This window comes from Cucurbita pepo, chromosome 1 (assembly GCF_057944985.1).
Source record: "Cucurbita pepo subsp. pepo isolate OVF chromosome 1, ASM5794498v1, whole genome shotgun sequence".
In the NCBI taxonomy this organism is placed as follows: Eukaryota; Viridiplantae; Streptophyta; class Magnoliopsida; order Cucurbitales; family Cucurbitaceae; genus Cucurbita; species Cucurbita pepo.
In genome coordinates this window covers 1,265,058-1,285,038 of record NC_141798.1, presented here as the reverse complement: position 1 = coordinate 1,285,038, position 19,981 = coordinate 1,265,058, and the positions used below count along the sequence as shown (strand labels likewise).

Sequence of the window (19,981 nt, the reverse complement as noted above, 5' to 3'; positions counted from 1 at the left end):
TTTATTATACATGGGAAACATTTTTAGTACGGCAATCGACCATAAACTTAATTGATAAGATACCAATTATTATTCTAAAGATTGATAGTTCGATCTTTCACTTTCCTAATTGTTGAGTTGAAAAAAAGTACCGTACTACTCGATTATGTATCTCTTTACCCATATTCATTTTTTTTTAATCTTATTTGAATGATCATCATTATTGAAAAACGTGAAGAATCACAATGGTTTGAATTATTCTATTCAAATCTTTTGCTCGGAAAGATTTACACAAATACACCTGAAAAGATTTTTTTTTTTTGAGAAATTGGTAGAATCTAATATTTACAAAAATTGAACTATAAAATGTATTCTTGATCTTCACCTTTCATAAACGTTTCAAATTTTTTTAAAAAATATAAATCTATTAAAATATTGGACAAAATATGATGACAAATAAAATAATAGCGATTGAAATGCTTGTCTAAATTAAATGTACGAATAATTTTTAAACAAAAATTAAAATTTGGAATTATTTTTTGCAATAATTTAGCTTCCATGTATCCATCCCTTCTCATCTGATATTTAGTCTCTTTCTTAATTTTAAAAATATTGATAAAAATGTAAACTTAACTCAACGTCATAACCCATCTTTCTCACACATTAAATTACAATTTTTATTTTTTATATTTAAAAAATATTAAATTTGACCCAAACTTTGACTCTAGAGACTCATTAAACACAAAATCCAAAATTCAACAACCTTTTATATACTTTCTAAATTTTAAAATTCTATTAAACAACCGTTTGATAAATATTTGATTTTTAATTCAATATTACTCGTGTTTCTACATACGTTTTTAATAATTAAATAAACAATTTAAAAAAACTTGTGATAAATAATAATAATAAAAATTAAGTAGAATATTTTAAAAATTATACATGGACCTTTGTCTCTTTCCATTGTAAGAAAGGTCATAAGAATTATTTATTAAATAATTTGAAAATATTTCGAAAGGGTATTATATTATTTTACGTTGAATATACGACCCTTCTAATTTTAAATAATAAATAGGTTCAAATATAAAATAAATATAAGAGAAAATACTTTAGTGTCCTTTTTTTTTTGTAATATAATCAATTATTTTAGTCTTGAAAATATTTGTTTTTCTGTATTTTGTATTTTTTTTCTTGCCACAAAATCTTACAAAAAAAAAAAAAAAAAAAAAAAAAAAAAACGAAAATATTCAAAATTGGAACTGCAGGACCCTACAGATTCCCTTGCCCGTTAGCTACAGAACACAAAAAGCTTACTGAAAGAAAGCGATTCAAATTAGAGTGAAGGAGAAGAAAGTTGAGATCAGAGCAGAGAGCAGCCCAACTATCCACTGCCTAAAGGGGTTTTGAAGAACTCAACTTCGCAGATTTCGAACTGGGGTTGGTGAATCCATGTGGTTTCTCGAAGAAGAGACTATTCTGGGAAGCTGAGACGTGGCGGTGATTGGGGAGGAGTGTTACAGCCATTACCGCCATGGTTGCACATGGACGAGCACAATCGGTGTTGTTTGAAGCTGAAAGACGAAGCTCCATTTCCTCTGTTCCGAGCCCTCAAACGAACCCTAACTTGCCGGGGAAAAAGAGGACACCGCGTTGGTCTGATGTGTGGTTGAAGGACACCAAGTCGCTTGAGAATGTTATTGTTGCTATGCAACTTCAATCCTCGTGTAAAGACTCTCAGATTCCCACACCCAACTCCAAAATCAACCCCGTCGTAATCGCTAATTTCTGCAAAATCGACCGTACGCTGCTTCTTTCGGATGAACTTCTTCTTAAGATCCTCACGAAGTTACCGGATTCTCAGCGGAACTCCAACTTTCTTGTCTGCAAGCGGTGGCTGAATCTGCAGGGTCGTATTGTACGGTCTCTCAGGGTAATGGATTTGAACTTTCTCTTGTCGGGTAGGTTGATTTTGAGGTTTCCGAATCTTAACCGTGTGGATTTAGTCTCTGGATCTTTGATGTGTTCTAGAAATTCTGGTATCTTGTTGAGTAATAGGATTCATTCAATGCATGTTGATTCCTGGTTTTTGCCTATTCCGGGTGTTGGTGAGGAAAATATTCTTGACAATATGGTGATTGATAGAGGGCTGAAAGCATTGGCTGATGGCTGTCCAAATTTGCGGAAATTAGCTTTTATTGGTGGAAGTGAGTTGGGATTGTTGAGTGTGGCTGAGGAATGTGAGACTTTGCAAGAACTTGAATTGCATAAGTGTAATGATAATCTGCTGAGAGGAATTGCTGCTTGTGAGAATTTGCAAATTCTGAAGTTGGTTGGAAATGTTGATGGTCTTTATAGTTCTGTGGTTACTGATGTTGGGTTGACTATTTTGGCTCAAGGTTGTAAGCGACTGGTGAAGCTCGAGCTTAACGGTTGCGAGGGAAGTTTCGATGGCATTAAGGCTATTGGACAGTGCTGCCAAATGTTAGAGGAACTGACAATCTGTGATCATAGGATGGACAATGGATGGTTGGCTGGGCTTTCGTATAGCGAAAATTTGAAGACTCTGAGAATTGTGTCATGTAGGAGGATCGATCCAAATCCCGGACCCGATGAATATCTGAGTCCTTGTCCTGCTCTTGAGCGGTTGCATTTGCAGAACTGTCAACTACGGGATAAAAAGAGTGCTAAAGCATTGTTTATTACTTGTAGTGCTGCGAGGGAGGTTTTCATCAGTGATTGCTGGGGACTGGCGGATGACTTATTCAGCTTTGCAAGTCATTGCTGGTAAATAATCTCTCCTTTCATTTGATAATAATTGAACTTTACGAATGATTCTGTGGCTTTTTTAATGGAATTCACTGTTCATATGGATTCAAAAGTGAATGTGAAGCTGCAACTTTGTTGTTTTATATCACTGCTTAGGATTATTTTAGTGCATTTCATGGAGCATCATCTTGCTTGAACTCAATGGAAGTTTTAGATCTGATATGCTTCGATGGAGGCTGTAGAAGTTGTTACTGTTGATGCTTGTGAGACTAACTGAAAGGGGAAAGCCATAGCTAACTGTTTAATCTTTTTAGTAATAGTATTATGTTGGAACCTTTTACTGGGCTAGTTTCCTGAATTTCTGCAGAACCTCTTACAGGTTCTTGGTTGATCATTGTTCTTGGGTATCCATTACTTTAGATCCATGAGTCGAAACACGGGTTGAATAAAGATTTGAATAAAATAGAGAATCGATACTAATCACGGCAGCTCGGGGTTCTGGCTCTTGACTGCGCAGTTGAATTGATATCTACATTCCCTCTAGAAAATGAATCTAAGAATTGTTTATCCTTTAGCTGTTTCTCTATGGCCTCGAAAGAATTAGTAGATCAACACTCGTTTTATGTGAGATTCTATGTTGGTTAGAGAGGAGAGCGAAACATTCCTTGTAAGAGTGTGGAAACCTCTCTCTAATAAAAACATTTTAAAACCGTGAGGTTGATGACAATACGTAACAGGCCAAAGCGAACAATATCTGCTAGCGGCGGACTTGGGCTGTTACAAATGGTATCAGAGCTAGAGACCGGACGGTGTGCCAGCGAGGACTCTGGTCCCCGGGGGGGGGGGGGGGGGGGGGTGGATTGTGAGATCCTACATCGGTTTGAGGGGGGAACAAAACATTCCTTATAAGGATGTGGAAACCTCTCCCTAACATACGTGTTTTAAAATCATGAGGCTGACGACAATACGTAACGGGCCAAAACGGACAATATCTATTAGCGGTGGGCTTAAGCTGTTACAAATGGTATTAGAGCCAGACACCGGGTGGTGTGCCAGCGAGGACGCTAGGCCCTCAAGGGAGGTGGATTGTGAGATCCCACATCTGTTGGAGAGGGAAACGAAACATTTCTTATAAAGGTGTGGAAACTTCTCCCTAATAGACGTGTTTTAGAACCATGAGGCTGACGGCAATACATAACGGGCCAAAGCGGACAATATTTGCTAGCGGTGGGCTTAGGGTGTTATATTTTAACGACAACTTTAATTTGTGGTTAATTTTGTTACAGGAGGGTGAAGTTCCTTTCTCTCAAAGGATGCTCACTGCTAACAACAGAGGGTTTAGAGTCTGTAATTCTTCAATGGAAGGAGCTTCAAAGTCTTCGAGTGGTATCGTGTAAGAACATAAAAGAGAGCAGCATCTCTCCTGCTCTCTCTTCCCTGTTCTCTATCTTCAAGGATTTGAAATGGAGGCCAGATACCAAATCTCTTCTCCCTTCAACCCTCATTCACACCCACATGGGAAAGAAGGGAGGTAGATTTTTCAAAAAGACATGGGACATAAAAGTTCTTCCTGGTGTTCATGGTCACACGAGCACACGAAAGACGACATAGTAATGCAGTCGTCGTCTTCTTCGTCTAGGCCATTAACTTAATGTTGACAGTAAATAACTAGATTATCATCCTTGTATTTTGCACAGAGGGAAGATGAAGATGCCTAGGTTGTTACCACGGTTCGTCAACCTTAGCGTCGGTGAACTTGCTTATTTATACGTCTCGAGCAAGTTCCGTCATCTACCCCCTTAAATACTGTAGTTTAGAACTGTACTAGTTTAGTAAAATTGCTATTCTTAGTACAATTGGACACAACATTGTAAAAGAATATCATCATTTCCTCCGTGCTGCTGATTAATACAGTTTCTGAATGTTCTATTTTGGTCCTAACTTTTCGTTTCCGTGTCGTCTGTTTTGTATTGTATTTTCAAATCAATATCAGATTCGATACATGTAGTTCGTGTAGGTTTACATGTCACGGTCATGCTTGTCAAAGACGTTACATGCCAAAACCCCTTGCCTTATATCATTTTATCGCTTTTCTTTACTGTTTTCATGTTCTATAATTTCTTTCTTGTCGCACAATCGACAAATGACACTTCACTAACACAAGTTTTGTTGAGTATAGTTATTGCTTTGTAATATATTGTCTTGAAAGAAAAGGAAAAGAGCCTCGAACATTTTAGCATTTTATGTTAAATGTATAAATGATCGTTCATATAAACTCGAAATTAGAATCTAAAACTGAAAAAAAAAAAAAAAAACTGATTTGGTTAATTGAAAATAACAATTTTTTTTGGAACTAATTCAATTATAACTGAATCAAATTTGGGAAGAAATGGACCCAAATCAAACCCACTTCTAGCCCTAATTTTACCCTTCCACTCAAAGAAAGGCATCAATTAATTATATTGTTTTTTTCTTGTTAATATAATCCATATATTTATTTCTTCAAGAAATGTCACAATCCAATTACAGATTTCTAATACCCATAGGAACAAAAGGAAAAAAATTTTCTTCTTGTTCTTTATTGTTCTGAAAATTACTTGTTCGGTTCCACCGTCATTTTGAGGCTGTTCTTGCTTCTATCCTCTTCCATTTCTTCAATCCTTGGCCACAATCAAACCCTAGATTTTGATCTCAGTGAAGAAGAAGAAGAAGAAGAAGAAGAAGAAGAAGAAGAATTATCCCTGTTCGGGGACTGGTTCAAGAAACAACGAATTTTGTTGAGCATGTCATTGGCTCAATGCGACTCCATTCTTTGTCCAGTGATTCCCCCATTTCTTCTCCCATTTCTTCTCCCGTTTCTTCTCCCAACTCCAATCCCAAATCCCCTGTTTCTAATTTAATTGACCTCACCTTGCTGCTCTCCGACGAGCTTCTTCTTCGCGTTCTCTCCAAATTGCCAGATTCCCAACGGAACTCCAATTTCCTTGTCTGTAAGCGGTGGCTTCACCTTCAGGGTCGCCTTGTACGGTCCCTCAGGGTTACGGATTTTGATTTTCTTCTCTCGGGTAGGTTGTTTTTTAGGTTTCCTAAACTCAATCATGTGGATTTGGTCTCTGGATGTTGGGTTTCGTCTAGGAATTCGAGTATTTTGTTGAGCCATGGGGTTCTTTCGATGCATATTGATCCTTGGTTCTTGCCCTCTTTGAATGTCGGTGAGAAGGCTGTACTGGAGAATGAGTTGATTGACAGAGGGCTGAAGGGTTTGGCGAGTGGTTGCCCGGACTTACGGAAATTGGGGCTTGTTGGTGGGAGTGAATTGGGGTTGTTGAATGTAGCTAAGGAATGTGAGCTTTTGCAAGAACTTGAGCTTCATAAGTGCAGTGATTCCATGCTCCAAGGAATTGCGGCGTTTAAGAATCTTCAAATACTCAAGTTAGTAGGAAACATTGATGGGTTCTATAGTTCTGTGGTGACCGACATCGGGCTGACGATTTTAGCTCGAGGCTGTCGACGATTGGTGAAGCTCGAGCTTAGTGGGTGTGAGGGGAGTTTTGATGGGATTAAGGCAATTGGGCAATGCTGCCAAATGTTGGAGGAATTAACGCTTTGTGATCATAGAATGGACGATGGATGGTTGGCTGGGCTTCCATACTGCGAGAACTTGAAGACTCTGAAGATCATGTCATGTAAGAGGATAGATGCAAATCCTGGCCCTGATGAATATTTGAGCTCGTGCCCTGCTCTTGAGAGCCTGCATTTGCAGAATTCTCAATTGCGGGATAAAGCAAGTGTAAGAGCTTTATTCATGACATGTGGGGCTGCAAGGGAGATCTTGATCCGGGACTGCTGGGGATTGGATGATGACATGTTCAGCTTTGCAAATAACTGCTGGTAAGTGATCTTTTTGTCTGGCAAGCGTTTAATTTAACTGTAAACACTGTTAACCCATTGAAGTAAATAGTAGATGTTGCATTGTGGGACGACATTTACCGTATTGGTGCGAAACGCTAATAGGAACCATTGATTTTATTATTGCTGTAGCCTGTATGATACATGCTGCTAGCTGGTGCTCTGTACTCTTTGTTACTGTTCTCGGGTACTCGGTATAATATCTTGTTCTCAGGTACTCGGTATAATATCTTGTTACTGTTCTCGGGTACTCGTATAATACTTCATGAGCACCAATCATTTGAGAGTTCAATAATTGATGTGCTTTGAGGGGACATCAAAGCCTCTTACAGATAGGCTTCTGAAACTGACTGAATATGATTTCATAGGACAAGCAGTAACTTTTGTTCTTGAATGGGTGTTCTTATGGCTACATATGTTTGTACTTTATTTATCATGGTGTCTTTTCTGTCAAGTTTAGAACTCTTGGATCCATTACAAGAGAACCATACTCTTTTTTGTTTGTTTTACAGCTTGTTCCATTATTCATGGAGATTTAGACATCATTTCTGAAAATCTCTTACGCCAATTGAAAATTTTGTTTCTGCAAATGTTCGACATCCATTGTAACCTGGTACCGACCTGGTGGACCTGGTTTTGGTTGGCCACTCGAGTGGCTTGTCTCTGATTAAGCTGGAAAAGTGTCTTTTGGCCCACCAGACCACATTTAGAATCCTTAAAGCTGAACAAACTAAAACTTTGATGTTCATATTTTCGAAGTAAATATATCCTGATGAATGATGACTTTCTTCTACACAGGAGGGTGAAGTTACTTTTGCTTGAAGGATGTTCGTTGTTAACGACCGAAGGCTTGGAGTCGGTCGTTCTTCAGTGGAAGGAGCTTCAAAGCCTCGAAGTAGTATCGTGTAAGAATATAGAAGATAGCTGCATCTCTCCTGCTCTTTCTGAAGTCTTCTCTGTTCTTAAGAATTTGAAATGGAGGCCAGATACCAAATCGCTTCTCTCGTCGAGTCTGGTCGGGACTTGTATGGGTAAGAAAGGTGGGAGATTTTTCTAGCAAACATGAGAATGAACTGATCCACGCCGCCCGCCCACAATCTTCATGAAGTAGCTACTTTGAATTGTTAGCTCGAACACACTTACGGTAGACGTTTATAATGAAGCTAGGTGGTTAGAATAGACGGTTAATAAAGGAAAAATACATTTTAGTTTCCAGTGCCACTTAGTTTAGAGACTAACCTGACCCAGTTCACCCATTTGCCAGAATTTTGATTTCCTAGAGCGTTAAGTAGCTTAGTTTAGCTACGTTATTATATGCTTTAGCAATGCTATATGGCAATTATTGTACTTGGGGTATTAGTTCATTTGTAAAGAATTGTTCTTAATGCACAAATGCAATGATTGGTCCTCTTTGAAACAACACATTGGCCTACAAGCGTTGGATAAACTTTTTGACATTCTTTTTGAACTCTTGGAACTTACTTATAATAATGCAGCAAATGCTAGGAGTTATGTAAACTTTACTTAGGATTTGGTCAATGAACTGTTAGCTTAGGCTGCTGATAATTGCATTGTTGTGCTGCTGTCCAGTGAACGGTGGGGAACGCCTTTTCGAGTTTGTTTGGAATGATTTTTCACGTGTTTTTGACAAGAATCGTGTTCTAAAACACTTGAAAAGTCATTCTAAATAGATGGAGTCATAGGATTCTCGAGAAAAGTTAATAAAGCATGATTTGAGATAAAGGAGAATAAAGTGGAGGATTAGAATTCATTAGTGAAAGATGGTTTTCGAAGAGGGGAACAAAGTTGAAAATTAGAAACGATTCGTTTATATCGTTTGTTATCCGGGATGCTATTTTAATGTCTTCGGTAAAGCCCTATTTTCTAATGAAAAGCAAGCTAGTTGATTTAATTACTCAAAGTTCGGAATAGGTAACTAGTTGATATTCTCTCTTATTCGAACAAAGTAAGATGTTTATCCCATAAGAAGGGATTAGATAGAATTTTCTATTAGTTGGCAAAACTGAGCTTTGTTGTTTTTACCGTGTTTTCATTATTTATTTATTTATTTATTGGTGTTATTATTATTTAGGTTATAATTTTGAAGTTTGAATTAATTGATCATTACAATTAATTATATATATTTGTTTATCTTTATTAGAATATTTTACATTATTATTATTTTCTTGAAAGTTTAGAAATTAAATTAAATGTTATAATAATTTGAAAATTAATGAAAAAAATGATAATTAAAATTAAGGAGAAAAAAAAATGAAACTGCATTTGCCTTCTCAAAGTAAAACAATTAATCGAATAATCGGAAAAGGAAAATAAAAAGAGAGAGATGGGAAAAAGAAAATAAAAGCGAAATAGACGTGAGCGGCAGGATTCGAACCTGCGCGGGCAGAGCCCACATGATTTCTAGTCATGCCCGATAACCACTCCGGCACGCCCACATATGAAACCTCATCCCTTATTTTATATAAAATATATTTTTAAAATTACCAAATTGGAAGTGGAGATGCGGGGTATCGATCCCCGTACCTCTCGCATGCTAAGCGAGCGCTCTACCATCTGAGCTACATCCCCATCAGATGGAACTAGAGTAAATGTATTTATATTAGTGATACAATCGTTTCTATCAAAATTATGCAATAATAATAATATGAGAGAAATTTACATTTTCATTCATATATACATAGATTTTGAACAAATAATTAAAGTCACGTTTGCATATTATGTAGAAGGTTAGACAAAATATTTAAAGGAATGGATCATAGGTAAGTTGAGGTAAATATATATTATTTAAATTATAATATTAATTCAATCATTTCCGTCAAAATTATGCAACAAATAATAAAAATATGAGAGAAATGAATCTATTAGCTAGGTAGAGAAATTATTCAAGCAAACGAACACACGGGATAGACTCTAACGTTCCTTCCGTCATTAAGGATTCAAATTTTGACCCGCCGTCTTTTATTATACAAAAGAAAACACGGTGATATTCCAACCATCATCCATAGATCTCTCTCAAACATTGCCATCCCAAGGGATATCCCATGGTCCATCTCCACGTGATTGAGGAGGATTAGGCACTCCAACATTTGTATTATTCATCTCATCACATCCGTTCAAAAATCAACAACATTAAAACGACGACCAATATTACATCGAGTACCGACGTCAAGAATTCATAATATCACATTAAAACATCTAGAAATTAACTTACGAGCGAAGCGAGGCGCGTCGAGTAAATTCCTTATAGCGACATTGTTCGAGGATAAGATGATGGTTAAGACAAGCATCAGTTTGCATAGAGCCATGGAACGAGCTGTAATGAAAGCCATTGTTGTGTGTGGTACCAAGCTCGGATAGCAATGGCTATTTATTTAAGCTTACATAGCTTCAATTGAATGGACTCAAAAGTCAAATATTTTGGTCAACTAAATGTTCTATTTTGGCTGCTTTCAAACGCGTCTCTTTCAGTCCCATCTTAGTGGGAACACTCCTGTGGCAATAATGAACGAAGAACAAGTAAAAAATGGATTTTAAAACGTGTCTATTAAATTAAATTAAATTTTCTATTTTTTTTTATCATCAGTGGGTTTAGGTGTCAGCATTATGTCAGATTTTCAAAAGAATGTGGAAATCTCTCTCTAGTAGACGAGTTTTAAACTTGTGAGACTGACAGTGATACGTAACGGACCAAATCGAACACGAACAATATCTACTAGTGGTGGACTTGAAATGTTACAATGGGTTTGTAATGTTAATTATTTTACATATTTGGCAATTAATTTAGGGTTTAGACGACATATATAGTTAATTATGAGGTCAAATGCTCGAATTCTACATAAAATTTGTGTTGTTTTGTGCACCAACTCCTGAAATAGACAACTAAAGAGACATAATTAGGTTGTTAATTATGAAACCGTTAAATTAAACAAAAAGAACTGTCAACTCATCAACTAACCTCTACTTTTCAATAAGCAACTCTTTTTACAATAAAAGAATTGATAGATCTTAAGGACAAACAAACCAGACAAAACATGAATAATTGAAGTGGTTTCTTACTTGATCAATATATGTTTCTTAGCTAATTGGTATCTACTATGACTGTCTCAATGACCAATTTCCTCAACCACCCTAAAAATGTTTTTTTTTTGGTTAGATGGATCGAGAGGTTTTAAGTCGTCGAAATTTAAAAATATCAAATGGGTTTGATTCAAACTCGAGAAAGATGAATTGGGAATGGAAATATCAAGCTCGAAACTAAAGATCAAGCAGATATCAAAAGAGTTGGGCACCATTGATTTTGTTTGAGCGTGTATAGAAAGTTGCTTTAGGTTTTTTACTCAAATACGCTTAACTTTGAAGTTTGAAATCACTACTTATATATCTGATATTAACCATAATTTACAAGAACATTCGATAGTCTTAAGAAGAGGGATATCACAATATTGTTCGAGAAACTCTAGATATTCTCGAAGTAAGAGAATGATTCTTAGATATTATCGTTCGTTGAAACGGGTTTCTAGGGTAGGGCTGGAATGGGTTATTAGTAACTCATCTTCGATATATATTCATATCATTGTTATGTTATTGCATGTGAATAGATCAAGAAATGTTCCTTTAATCTCTTTATTATGGACAAAAGGATTCTTAATGAAAATTGAAGGAACATAAAACTTATTTCACATCCAACTAGTAGTTTCCACCTCGAGGATCATCGTTGCCCGTGTGTGATTTTATGAAACTCTCGAATCTCTTTTCCATCTCGCCCTCCAATTTATCTGAAATCAAGAAATTAGAGATTCAAAAGAGTGCAAGAACTCAACGATAATTTATACATATCTCTGACTAGAAGGTCAAAAGTTTGAATCTTAAGAACAATAAACCCTAAATTCTCCGACCCAAATTTCAAAAAACAAAACACTCAACATCCGAGAGAGAAATTGATACTCACAGAAGAATGAAGATGTGCCAATTTCAACGTTGAAGCCATCCTCAAGAGGGATATTAGCATCAAGAAGTTTCCTGGAAGAAACATTAGAAGCCATTAAAAGCATAACAATGAAGAACACAGCTCTCCAACTCACTGAAACATTCTTGGAAGCCATTTTAGAACGAGAGAGAGAGAGCTTAATTGATATGTAAGAATGAAGAACAATTACTCTTTGGTGTTCGTATTTATTAACTTTGGTTATGTATTTATAGACCCACTTGACTCAATGTTGAGTTTTGTTAATGCTATGCTTGGTCTTCGTTTTTTAGTGTAAAATTGACATCTTTAAGTTTGAATACGTCTAGTCCACACCCTCCTTTTTATGTTTTATGATATTTTCTCGAATATAATCCACAAGAGACAAATAGTTGAAGACAATGATTTTGATGGAAAACATTTAATATTTAAGGTTAATTGTGTTCGTTTAAAATAAGGTTCAAGTGAAAGCTGCTACGTGGTGGTTGGTCGTCCAAGTCCACCCATGCAATTGGACAAAATGGACAGAGCCATGACATAATTGCTGATCGAACGTTTGTGTAATTTTAAACAAATCTGGTCGGTTTATGACAAGATAAGATAAGTTTAATGATTCTAGCATGTATCATGTGTGTAGAGAAAAATACTTCAAATTTCTAGTTAAATTAGGGTTAGGGTTATTATAAAATTATATGTCTGCTCCCGGACCAATGTGGGACATCACAATCAACTCTCCTTCGAGGCCTAGCATCTTCGCTAGCACTCGTTCCTTTCTTCAATCGATGTGGGACTCCCACCAAATCCACTCTCTTTTGGGCCCAGCATTCCTTTCTCCGATCGACGTGGGATCCCCACCAAATCCACTCCCTTTGGGGCCCAGCGTCCTTACTGGCACACGCCTCGTGTCTACCTCCTTCGGGAACAACAAGATCCAATCAAGATCCAATCGACATGGGACCCCCACTAAATCCACTTCCTTTGGGGTTTAGCGTCCTTACTAGTACACCGCCTCATATCTACCCCATTCGGGAACAGCGAGAAGGCTAGCACATCGTCCGATGTCTGCCTCTGATACCATTTGTAACGGCCCAGATCCACCGCTAGTAGATATTGTTCTTTTTAAGCTTTCCCTTTCGAGCTTTCCCTCGAGGTTTTAAAACGCGTCTACTAAAGGAAGATTTACACACTCTTATAAAGGGTGTTTTGTTCTCCTCCCCAATCAACGTGGAACATCACACTTGCCGTTGTCGTTATAATTTTCACTATCGCCATAGTCATTTTCCTTCGCCGGTCGACATCCCGCTTCCTTCACTGTCGTCGCCTTTTTCACTGTCCACAGTTGGCTCCATCGCTCCTCTCTTTCTCTCTGGCTGCTTTACATATCAAGCACTAAACCTTTGTTGCTAGCCATGATTTCTTTAAGCAAGTTCTCCAGACTTTGTCCTCCTATACAAGCTGTTGGAAAAGGCTTGTGGCACTTTTTTTTTTGAATGGTTGGGCCCAAATATAATCAAGCCCAAGCCCATAAAGCCCATACTCAAGAAGAAGACTGGAGGAGGTCAAAAGATTGAAGATTGAAGATTGAAGATTGAACATAAATAATCATGAAGAAGATTAAAGTTAAATCATCTTGGAAATCATCGGACGGTGTGCCAGCAAAAACATTGAGCTCTCAAAGAGGGTTGATTGTGAGATACCACACATCAATTGATAACGACGTGGAAACCTTTTCTTAACAGACGTGTTTAAAACAATAAGACTAACAACGATACGTAACAAGTCAAAACAGACAATATCTACTAGTGGTGGACTTGGGAGGTTAGAGTACACTATTTGAGTCAAATAATCGAATTAGATCTTCAAACCCGACAAACAAACCAGCAAACAAGCATGAATTTAGCCACAAAACTAATTGACTTTTCCCTTTATCACAAGGCATTCATGAGTCAATTTAGGCTGCGGATAAGTTTTTGTACTAAGCAAAATGTCAGTGGGTTTGGTGGACATCAATGTCAACCTCAGTGGTTGACTTCAAAGTCCACTCTTGTTTCTTAGCTGAGCTTAAATAAGTAAGCAAAAAAAAAAAAAAAAAAAAAAAAAAAAAAAAATCATTAAAAACATGATTAAAAAGACATTATAGTGCCTCTGTTCATTGGTAATCTCAAGTAAAAAGGAAGCTGCTTTGGTGCTCTATAAATACACATAACCCAATGGCTCAGAATTCATCCCCAAAGAGAGCTTGGTGAGAATGGGTTTCAAGAGAGCGCCCATATTGTTGAGTGTGATGGTTCTTGTTCTTGTTCTTGTCCATATGGCCACAGGGAGACCCGTCCGGACTACTACTTCACCTATTGCTGATTGTAAGCTCTCATATGCCTTTTGCTTTCATCTCTTTAATTCTAACTAACTTTTATTGTGTTTTATGAGGGAATTTGTGGTTTTGTTGTGTAGTTGAGACCATGAATATGAGTGGGGAGACTGCGTTTGGGACTCAGCTTCTGAGTTCAGCTCGCCCCAGAGGAGGCAACTATATTGACAACCCACAGGCGGCGAACAAGGCCGCCATCCAAAGCTCTGGCTATCACCCATGATGGCTGTGATGTTCCTATGCTGGCTGAAGTGTTATGAACTAATAAGAGTTTGAGTTTTGTTGCCATGTTTTTTTTTATAAGTGTTTTGATCCTATGTTTTCAAGTAATTCTTGTTTTTGGAATTTGGAGTGTAACGGTCTAAGTCCACTGCTAGTAGATATTGTTTGTTTTTGTCTCTTACATATTTGTGTTGTTTTTAAAACGTTTTTACTGTAGAGAGGGTCTAGCCCTACTCCAACCAGTGTCTTGTATTGTCTGTTCACTAATTGTGAGATCTCATATTAGTTGGAGAGAGAGAGGAATGAAACATTCCTTATAAGGGCCTGTAAACGAAGCATTCCTTTTATAAGTGTGTGAAAATCTGTCTTAGTATACATGTTTTAAAACTGTGAGGCTAACGACGATACGTAACGGACCAAAGCGGACAATATTTGCGAGTGGTAGACTTGGGCTGTTTTGCATCAAAGTAGACAATGTTTGTTAGCGGTGGACTTGAGCTGCTACAAGACCTCTCCCTAGTAGACGTATTTTAAAATCATGAGACTGACGACGATACATAACGAGCTAAAGCGGACAATAATATCTACTAGCAGTGGACTGGGTTTTTTATAAAACCTCTCCCTAGTAGATGCGTGTTAAGATCATGAGGCAGACGACGATATATGACGAGCTAAAGTGGACAATAATATCTACTAGCAGTGGGCTGGAGTTCTTATAAAACCTCTCTCTAATAGACGCGTTTTAAAATTATGAGACTGACAACAATACATACCGAGCTAAGGCGGACAATATCCACTAGTAATAGATTTGAGTTATTACATGAACGAGGAAGAGGAAGGAGAAGAAAAGAGGAAGGAGAGCTAGAAAAAGAAAAAATATATTTTTATTAAAAAAAATGTCACGTCAACTGGAAATGCAGGCACAATACGACATGTCGTTTTATGAAATTTCAGTTTCAAACATAACAACTTTCAAAGGAGAATAGTATGGATTCTAAGCTGACATTCTTTTTACAAACAACAGTCCTCATGGAGTCTATGACATTAACCAACTGCAGCCTGCACTTCCAGCAACCAGGTCACATTCGACATTGTTGGTCGTGACGACGGGTCCGTTTGCACGCACGAGATCGCTACATTCATTATCAAACATAAGTCGTCGACGATCTTTTGCGTTTGAGGAAACGGCAAACGAGAATCTAGAACATCTTTTAGATCAATAGTGTTATCAGACGAAGATTGCAAAGCAAAAATGATATCTCCCGGATGCGTTCCTGCTAAAACTTCGAGCGCCAAAACACCAAAGCTATAGACGTCACATTTTTCAGTGACCACCGTCGTGTATGCAAGCTCTGCAGAGATCCAAACAGTTATAATTCAAACCAATGAACACTTGTATGCAAAGAATTTCATATGTTACCTGGAGCAATGTAGCCAGTTGTGCCTGCAACCGCTATCCAATTCGACGCATCGGTGTTCATAAATCTTGCAGTCCCGAAATCCGAAACACGAGCTTCATATCTCGAGTCGAGTAAGACGTTCTTGCTCGTTATGTTTCGATGTATGATCGGAGGAATGCAATAGTGATGCAGATAAGATAGCGCTCGAGCCGTGCCTTTCACCGCCCGGATTCTCTTGGACCAATCTAGCTCCATTGCTTCTTTTGCATCACTCAATATATGAGCTAAGCTGCCTCTGTTGATGTATTCATAAACCAAGAAAGTATGAACTTTTGTACAACAATATCCCAAGAGCCTCACTATGTTCCCATGCTTTATTTCTGTTAAACCTCTTGCTTCATTTAAAAACTTCTTCGAATTCTGCATCGTCATGTCGTCGTCGTCGTCGTCCCACGAATCATGTAGCTTCTTCACTGCATATACGGCACGGTCGGGTGTTTCGACTTTGTAAACCTTGCCCGAACCTCCCTCCCCTATGCAGTACTCATCATCAAAATCCTTACTGGCTTCAATTATCTCCGAATACGTAACTTTACCATTGAAGAAGTACCATACGTCTCGAACCGTTGTATTACTATCCGAGACACGCTCGGTTCTCTTTCGAAGGATATAACTAACAATTCCAAAGAGTACTAAAGAAACCAACGCAGCTCCGACTATAGTAGGAACAAGAATCGCTACGAGCTTCTTCTTTGTAGTTTCTCCGTCGTCGTTCTTGTGGTCGTTGCAGCTCGGCAACCCCACGATATCGTTTGAACATAAACCTTTGTTGTTACTGAATGCAGCTGCTTCAGCTCTGCTAAAGATGCCTCCATCAGGAAGAGGGCCCTCTAAGTTGTTGAATGAAAGATCAATGGATATCAAACTCACCATGGTGGCTAATGAATTTGGGACAGAACCAGAGAGATTGTTATGAGATAAACTCAAATTCTCTAAGCTTTTTAGATTCCCCAAAGTGTAAGGAAGTTCTTCACTCAAGGAATTGTAACTCAAATCAAGCAATATCTGCAAGGCTGCAAGCTTTCCAATGCTAAATGGGATTGACCCATTTAGCTGATTCCTGCTCAAGCTTAAATATTGCAGCCTAGAACACTCACCAAGTTCATAAGGAATGGATCCACTCAACACATTCATGGAAAGATCAAGACTTGCTAGATTGCCAATGCTTCCTATCCCTATAGGAATCGACCCAGATAGCCGATTACGACGTAGTCCGAGTATCAGTAGTTTCGACAAGTTTCCGATACGTTTCGGTATCGATCCAGAGAGATTGTTGTATGAGAGTTCAAGTTCTGCTAAGTTCTTCAACCCAAGAATCTCTTCTGGGATTTCACCATTTACTTGATTCCCAGTGATCCTTAAAAGGGTTAACTTTTTGCAATCTCCCCAATTGGGAGAGAGGGTTCCTTTCAATTGATTGTAGCTCAAATCAATGTAATTAAGGCTTGGATACACTCCAAAAGCTTGATCTAACAATCCTGTTAAGCTATTGTTTTGCATCAAAACTCGGAATAAACTAGAACAGTTTTGTAGACTTGAAGGAACAGGGCCTGAAAAACTATTGTAAGCAGCTGAGAAATTAACAAGTTTTCCTCCTTTACACACTTGTGGAGGCAAGTTACCAATGAAATTGTTTTCAGCAAGATGAAGAACACTCAAAGATGATGAATTTCCCAAATTTTGTGGCAATTTACCAGATAAATTGTTGGTGAACAAACGTAAATCAGTTAAGTTCTTCAAATTTGCTATACTTTTTGGAATTTGTCCTGAAAAATGATTTTCGTTGAGACGAAGAACGTTTAGATTACTTAGATTCCCCAAAGATTGAGGAATTGGACCAGAAAATTGACTTCTGTCGAAAGCAATCAAGTTCAAAGTCTTGATATTACCAATCTCCTCTGGTACTCTGCCTCGAAGCAGAGTATCTTGAAGCAAGAAATTCCTCAAACTCTTCAACCCAGTTCTTGAATTACCAGACCCATCTGGGAAAAGACGAGAATCCAAAGACCCAGTAATGAAATTACGAGAAACATCAAGCTCAAAAACGTTGGTGAGATTTGCAAGTGAAAGAGGCAGAGTACTGTTGAGATAATTGGTGGAAAGATCAAGAAATTGAAGCTTTGAAAGAGCTCCAATGGAGGGTGGAATTACACCAGAAAGATTGTTGATTTTGAGATCGAGACGGAGGAGATTAGAAAAAGAAGAGAAGTTCAAGTGATCGAGAGTACCCATTAAGCCAGTGTTGTCTAATTTGATATCAATAACGCTGCTCTGTTCGTTGCATGTGATACCCCGCCATTGACATGGAGCTGAAACAGAGGAGCTTGAGTTTAAAGCTTCGACCCATGAATCTAAAACCTTTTGTGGTGGGAGGCTTCGCTTCCATCGGAGAAGAGCTTGAGCTTCCATGGCGGAACCTTCCATGGATTCGAAGGAAGAAAGAAGAAGCAAGAACACGAACACACATGAACTTGCAAATGAAACACAGAGCCGTTGCTTGTTTTGGTCGGCCATGATGATTTGATTCCTGTTTTGATCGACAGTGTAAGATCATATAGGAGAATAAAATGGACCCAGTTGTGAATTGTTCATGTTCTTCTGGTCAAATTAAAAGATCGTAGCTTTCAAAAGCTTCAGAGAATTAAAATTTTCCACCTCCCTTTCAAATTATTCATACATATTATAAAGTTCCAAACATATAACATATTTTATTATTCGTATTCAAGATTAGAATGTTTTTTAGACCAACCTAAAATTTTGGTTTAGTTGAATTGATGACGGTGAATTTTTTTAAATCTGATTTAATAATTATTTAGTTTTTAATTTTTAAATTTCTAATTTCTTCTCGAAATATTAGTTTTATAGACCATTTTCGAGATTTAAATGTAAGGAAAAGGAAAATGGATCGAGTCAAAGTCTATGGTATATGATTTAATACATTTCAAAATCGGTCCTATTCATATTTTAAAAGTCATTCGTTTACTTCCTTTACCAAATTTTTGTTTCAAAGAAATTGGACGCTCTCTAAAATATACTTAATTTATAATAATATTAAAAAAAAAAACACATTTATCGTTCGAGAAGGGATTATTTGTAGCGTTACACTAAAATAAATAAACAAGTAATTAATTAAAATAGTGAAGTAGTTAAGCTATTAAAATATTGTATGAAATTGTTTAGTTTAGACAACCTAGGCAGCTCACATGACCAAAGTGACAAAGATAGCTTACCAACTAAAGGTAAGGAAATATATAAATGGAAGGTGGAATATTTCTATAATTGTCGAGCTTGTTGAGATGATAGCACGGTCAATATTTAATATATAATTTAATAACGACGACAGACTGAAAATTTAAATGTTTTAGTCTACACGTTATTTGATTCAACATGGGTTTGCCGTTTGTAATATACTAACTATTTGCTGCTTGAATTTCCGGTAGTTGGCATGTATTTCGTATATTTGGTTGCTCTTTGAGGGTCTGTGTGTGAGCACGAAATTGCTGGAATCGTTATCAACAAGTGGTTGATTACTAGACGAGTGTCTAAAATGTCATTCAGTTCAACGTTGTAATCCGGTTAAGAGTGCAATCATAAAATGAGGTCTCCCAAAATTTATAGTGCCACCACACTAAAGCTGTAGACATCACATCTTTTGGTCGTTACCCTTATGTGTGCAAGATCTGACATGTTAAGTTGGAAAATTTAGGAACAAAAGAAAGGAGTTTGAATCTCACTTGGGGAATTGTCGCCATGAGTGTCTGTAACCGTTGTCGAACGAGACATGTCGGGTTTCAAAAACCTTGTCGTGCCAAAGTCTGCAAGATGTCCTTCAAACTCAAAGTTTACAAGGATATTGTTGGTTGTTATGTCTCGATGTATGATCGGAGGAGTACAATCATGATGAAGAAAAAATAACGCTTGAATAATGCCTTTTACGACCTCGACACTTCAACATTTGAACGGTTTTGCTCCTTTTCTATGCTCAACATGAGCAAAGCCAAAGCTTCCTCTACTGAATTATTACTTAGATCTAGTAGATCCTACCACCTCACAAGACTTCCTATTCGAAATGGAATTGATCCACTCAACGTATTCTTAGAGAGGTCTAGATGTCTAAGATTAGCAAGGCTTCCAAGCTCGATAGGAATCTTAGAATCGAGTTTCTTCAAAAGAAAAAAAAAATCATTGAGATGAAAGGACGGTTGAATTACTCAAATTTCCCAATGATTGTAAAATGGGACTAGAACTTTGAAACCGAGTATCTTGAAGCAAGAAATCCCTCAAACTCCTCAA

The 19,981-nt window shown here is 37.4% G+C and overlaps 3 protein-coding genes, 1 long non-coding RNA gene and 2 other non-coding genes across 6 annotated transcripts; 3 read left to right on the top strand and 3 right to left on the bottom strand.

The window, feature by feature from the left end:
- Positions 1-1,267: 1,267 nt before the first annotated feature.
- On the top strand, positions 1,268-4,686 carry LOC111791704 (F-box protein At5g51370). The gene is made up of 2 exons (XM_023673171.2): positions 1,268-2,763; positions 4,032-4,686. Exons 1-2 carry the CDS (start codon positions 1,511-1,513, stop codon positions 4,354-4,356), a joined length of 1,578 nt encoding a protein of 525 aa, XP_023528939.2. The 5' UTR covers positions 1,268-1,510; the 3' UTR covers positions 4,357-4,686.
- Positions 4,687-5,267: 581 nt separating this feature from the next.
- LOC111791697 (F-box protein At5g07670) lies at positions 5,268-8,074 on the top strand. The gene is made up of 2 exons (XM_023673158.2): positions 5,268-6,636; positions 7,453-8,074. The coding sequence occupies exons 1-2, from the start codon at positions 5,543-5,545 to the stop codon at positions 7,709-7,711; spliced, it is 1,353 nt and encodes a 450-aa protein (XP_023528926.1). The 5' UTR covers positions 5,268-5,542; the 3' UTR covers positions 7,712-8,074.
- Positions 8,075-9,028: 954 nt separating this feature from the next.
- TRNAS-AGA (transfer RNA serine (anticodon AGA)) lies at positions 9,029-9,110 on the bottom strand. Its single transcript has one exon. It is a non-coding gene; the product is annotated as a tRNA-Ser (tRNA).
- A 60-nt stretch (positions 9,111-9,170) lies between these two features.
- On the bottom strand, positions 9,171-9,243 carry TRNAA-AGC (transfer RNA alanine (anticodon AGC)). Its single transcript has one exon. It is a non-coding gene; the product is annotated as a tRNA-Ala (tRNA).
- Positions 9,244-13,755: 4,512 nt separating this feature from the next.
- LOC147793758 (uncharacterized) lies at positions 13,756-14,578 on the top strand. The gene is made up of 2 exons (XR_015419807.1): positions 13,756-13,998; positions 14,090-14,578. It is a non-coding gene; the product is annotated as an uncharacterized LOC147793758 (long non-coding RNA).
- A 531-nt stretch (positions 14,579-15,109) lies between these two features.
- On the bottom strand, positions 15,110-18,349 carry LOC111791667 (uncharacterized). Its single transcript, XM_023673107.2, has 2 exons — positions 15,649-18,349; positions 15,110-15,580 (listed from the first exon to the last, which is right to left on the bottom strand). Exons 1-2 carry the CDS (start codon positions 18,200-18,202, stop codon positions 15,273-15,275), a joined length of 2,862 nt encoding a protein of 953 aa, XP_023528875.2. The 5' UTR covers positions 18,203-18,349; the 3' UTR covers positions 15,110-15,272.
- Positions 18,350-19,981: the final 1,632 nt, after the last annotated feature.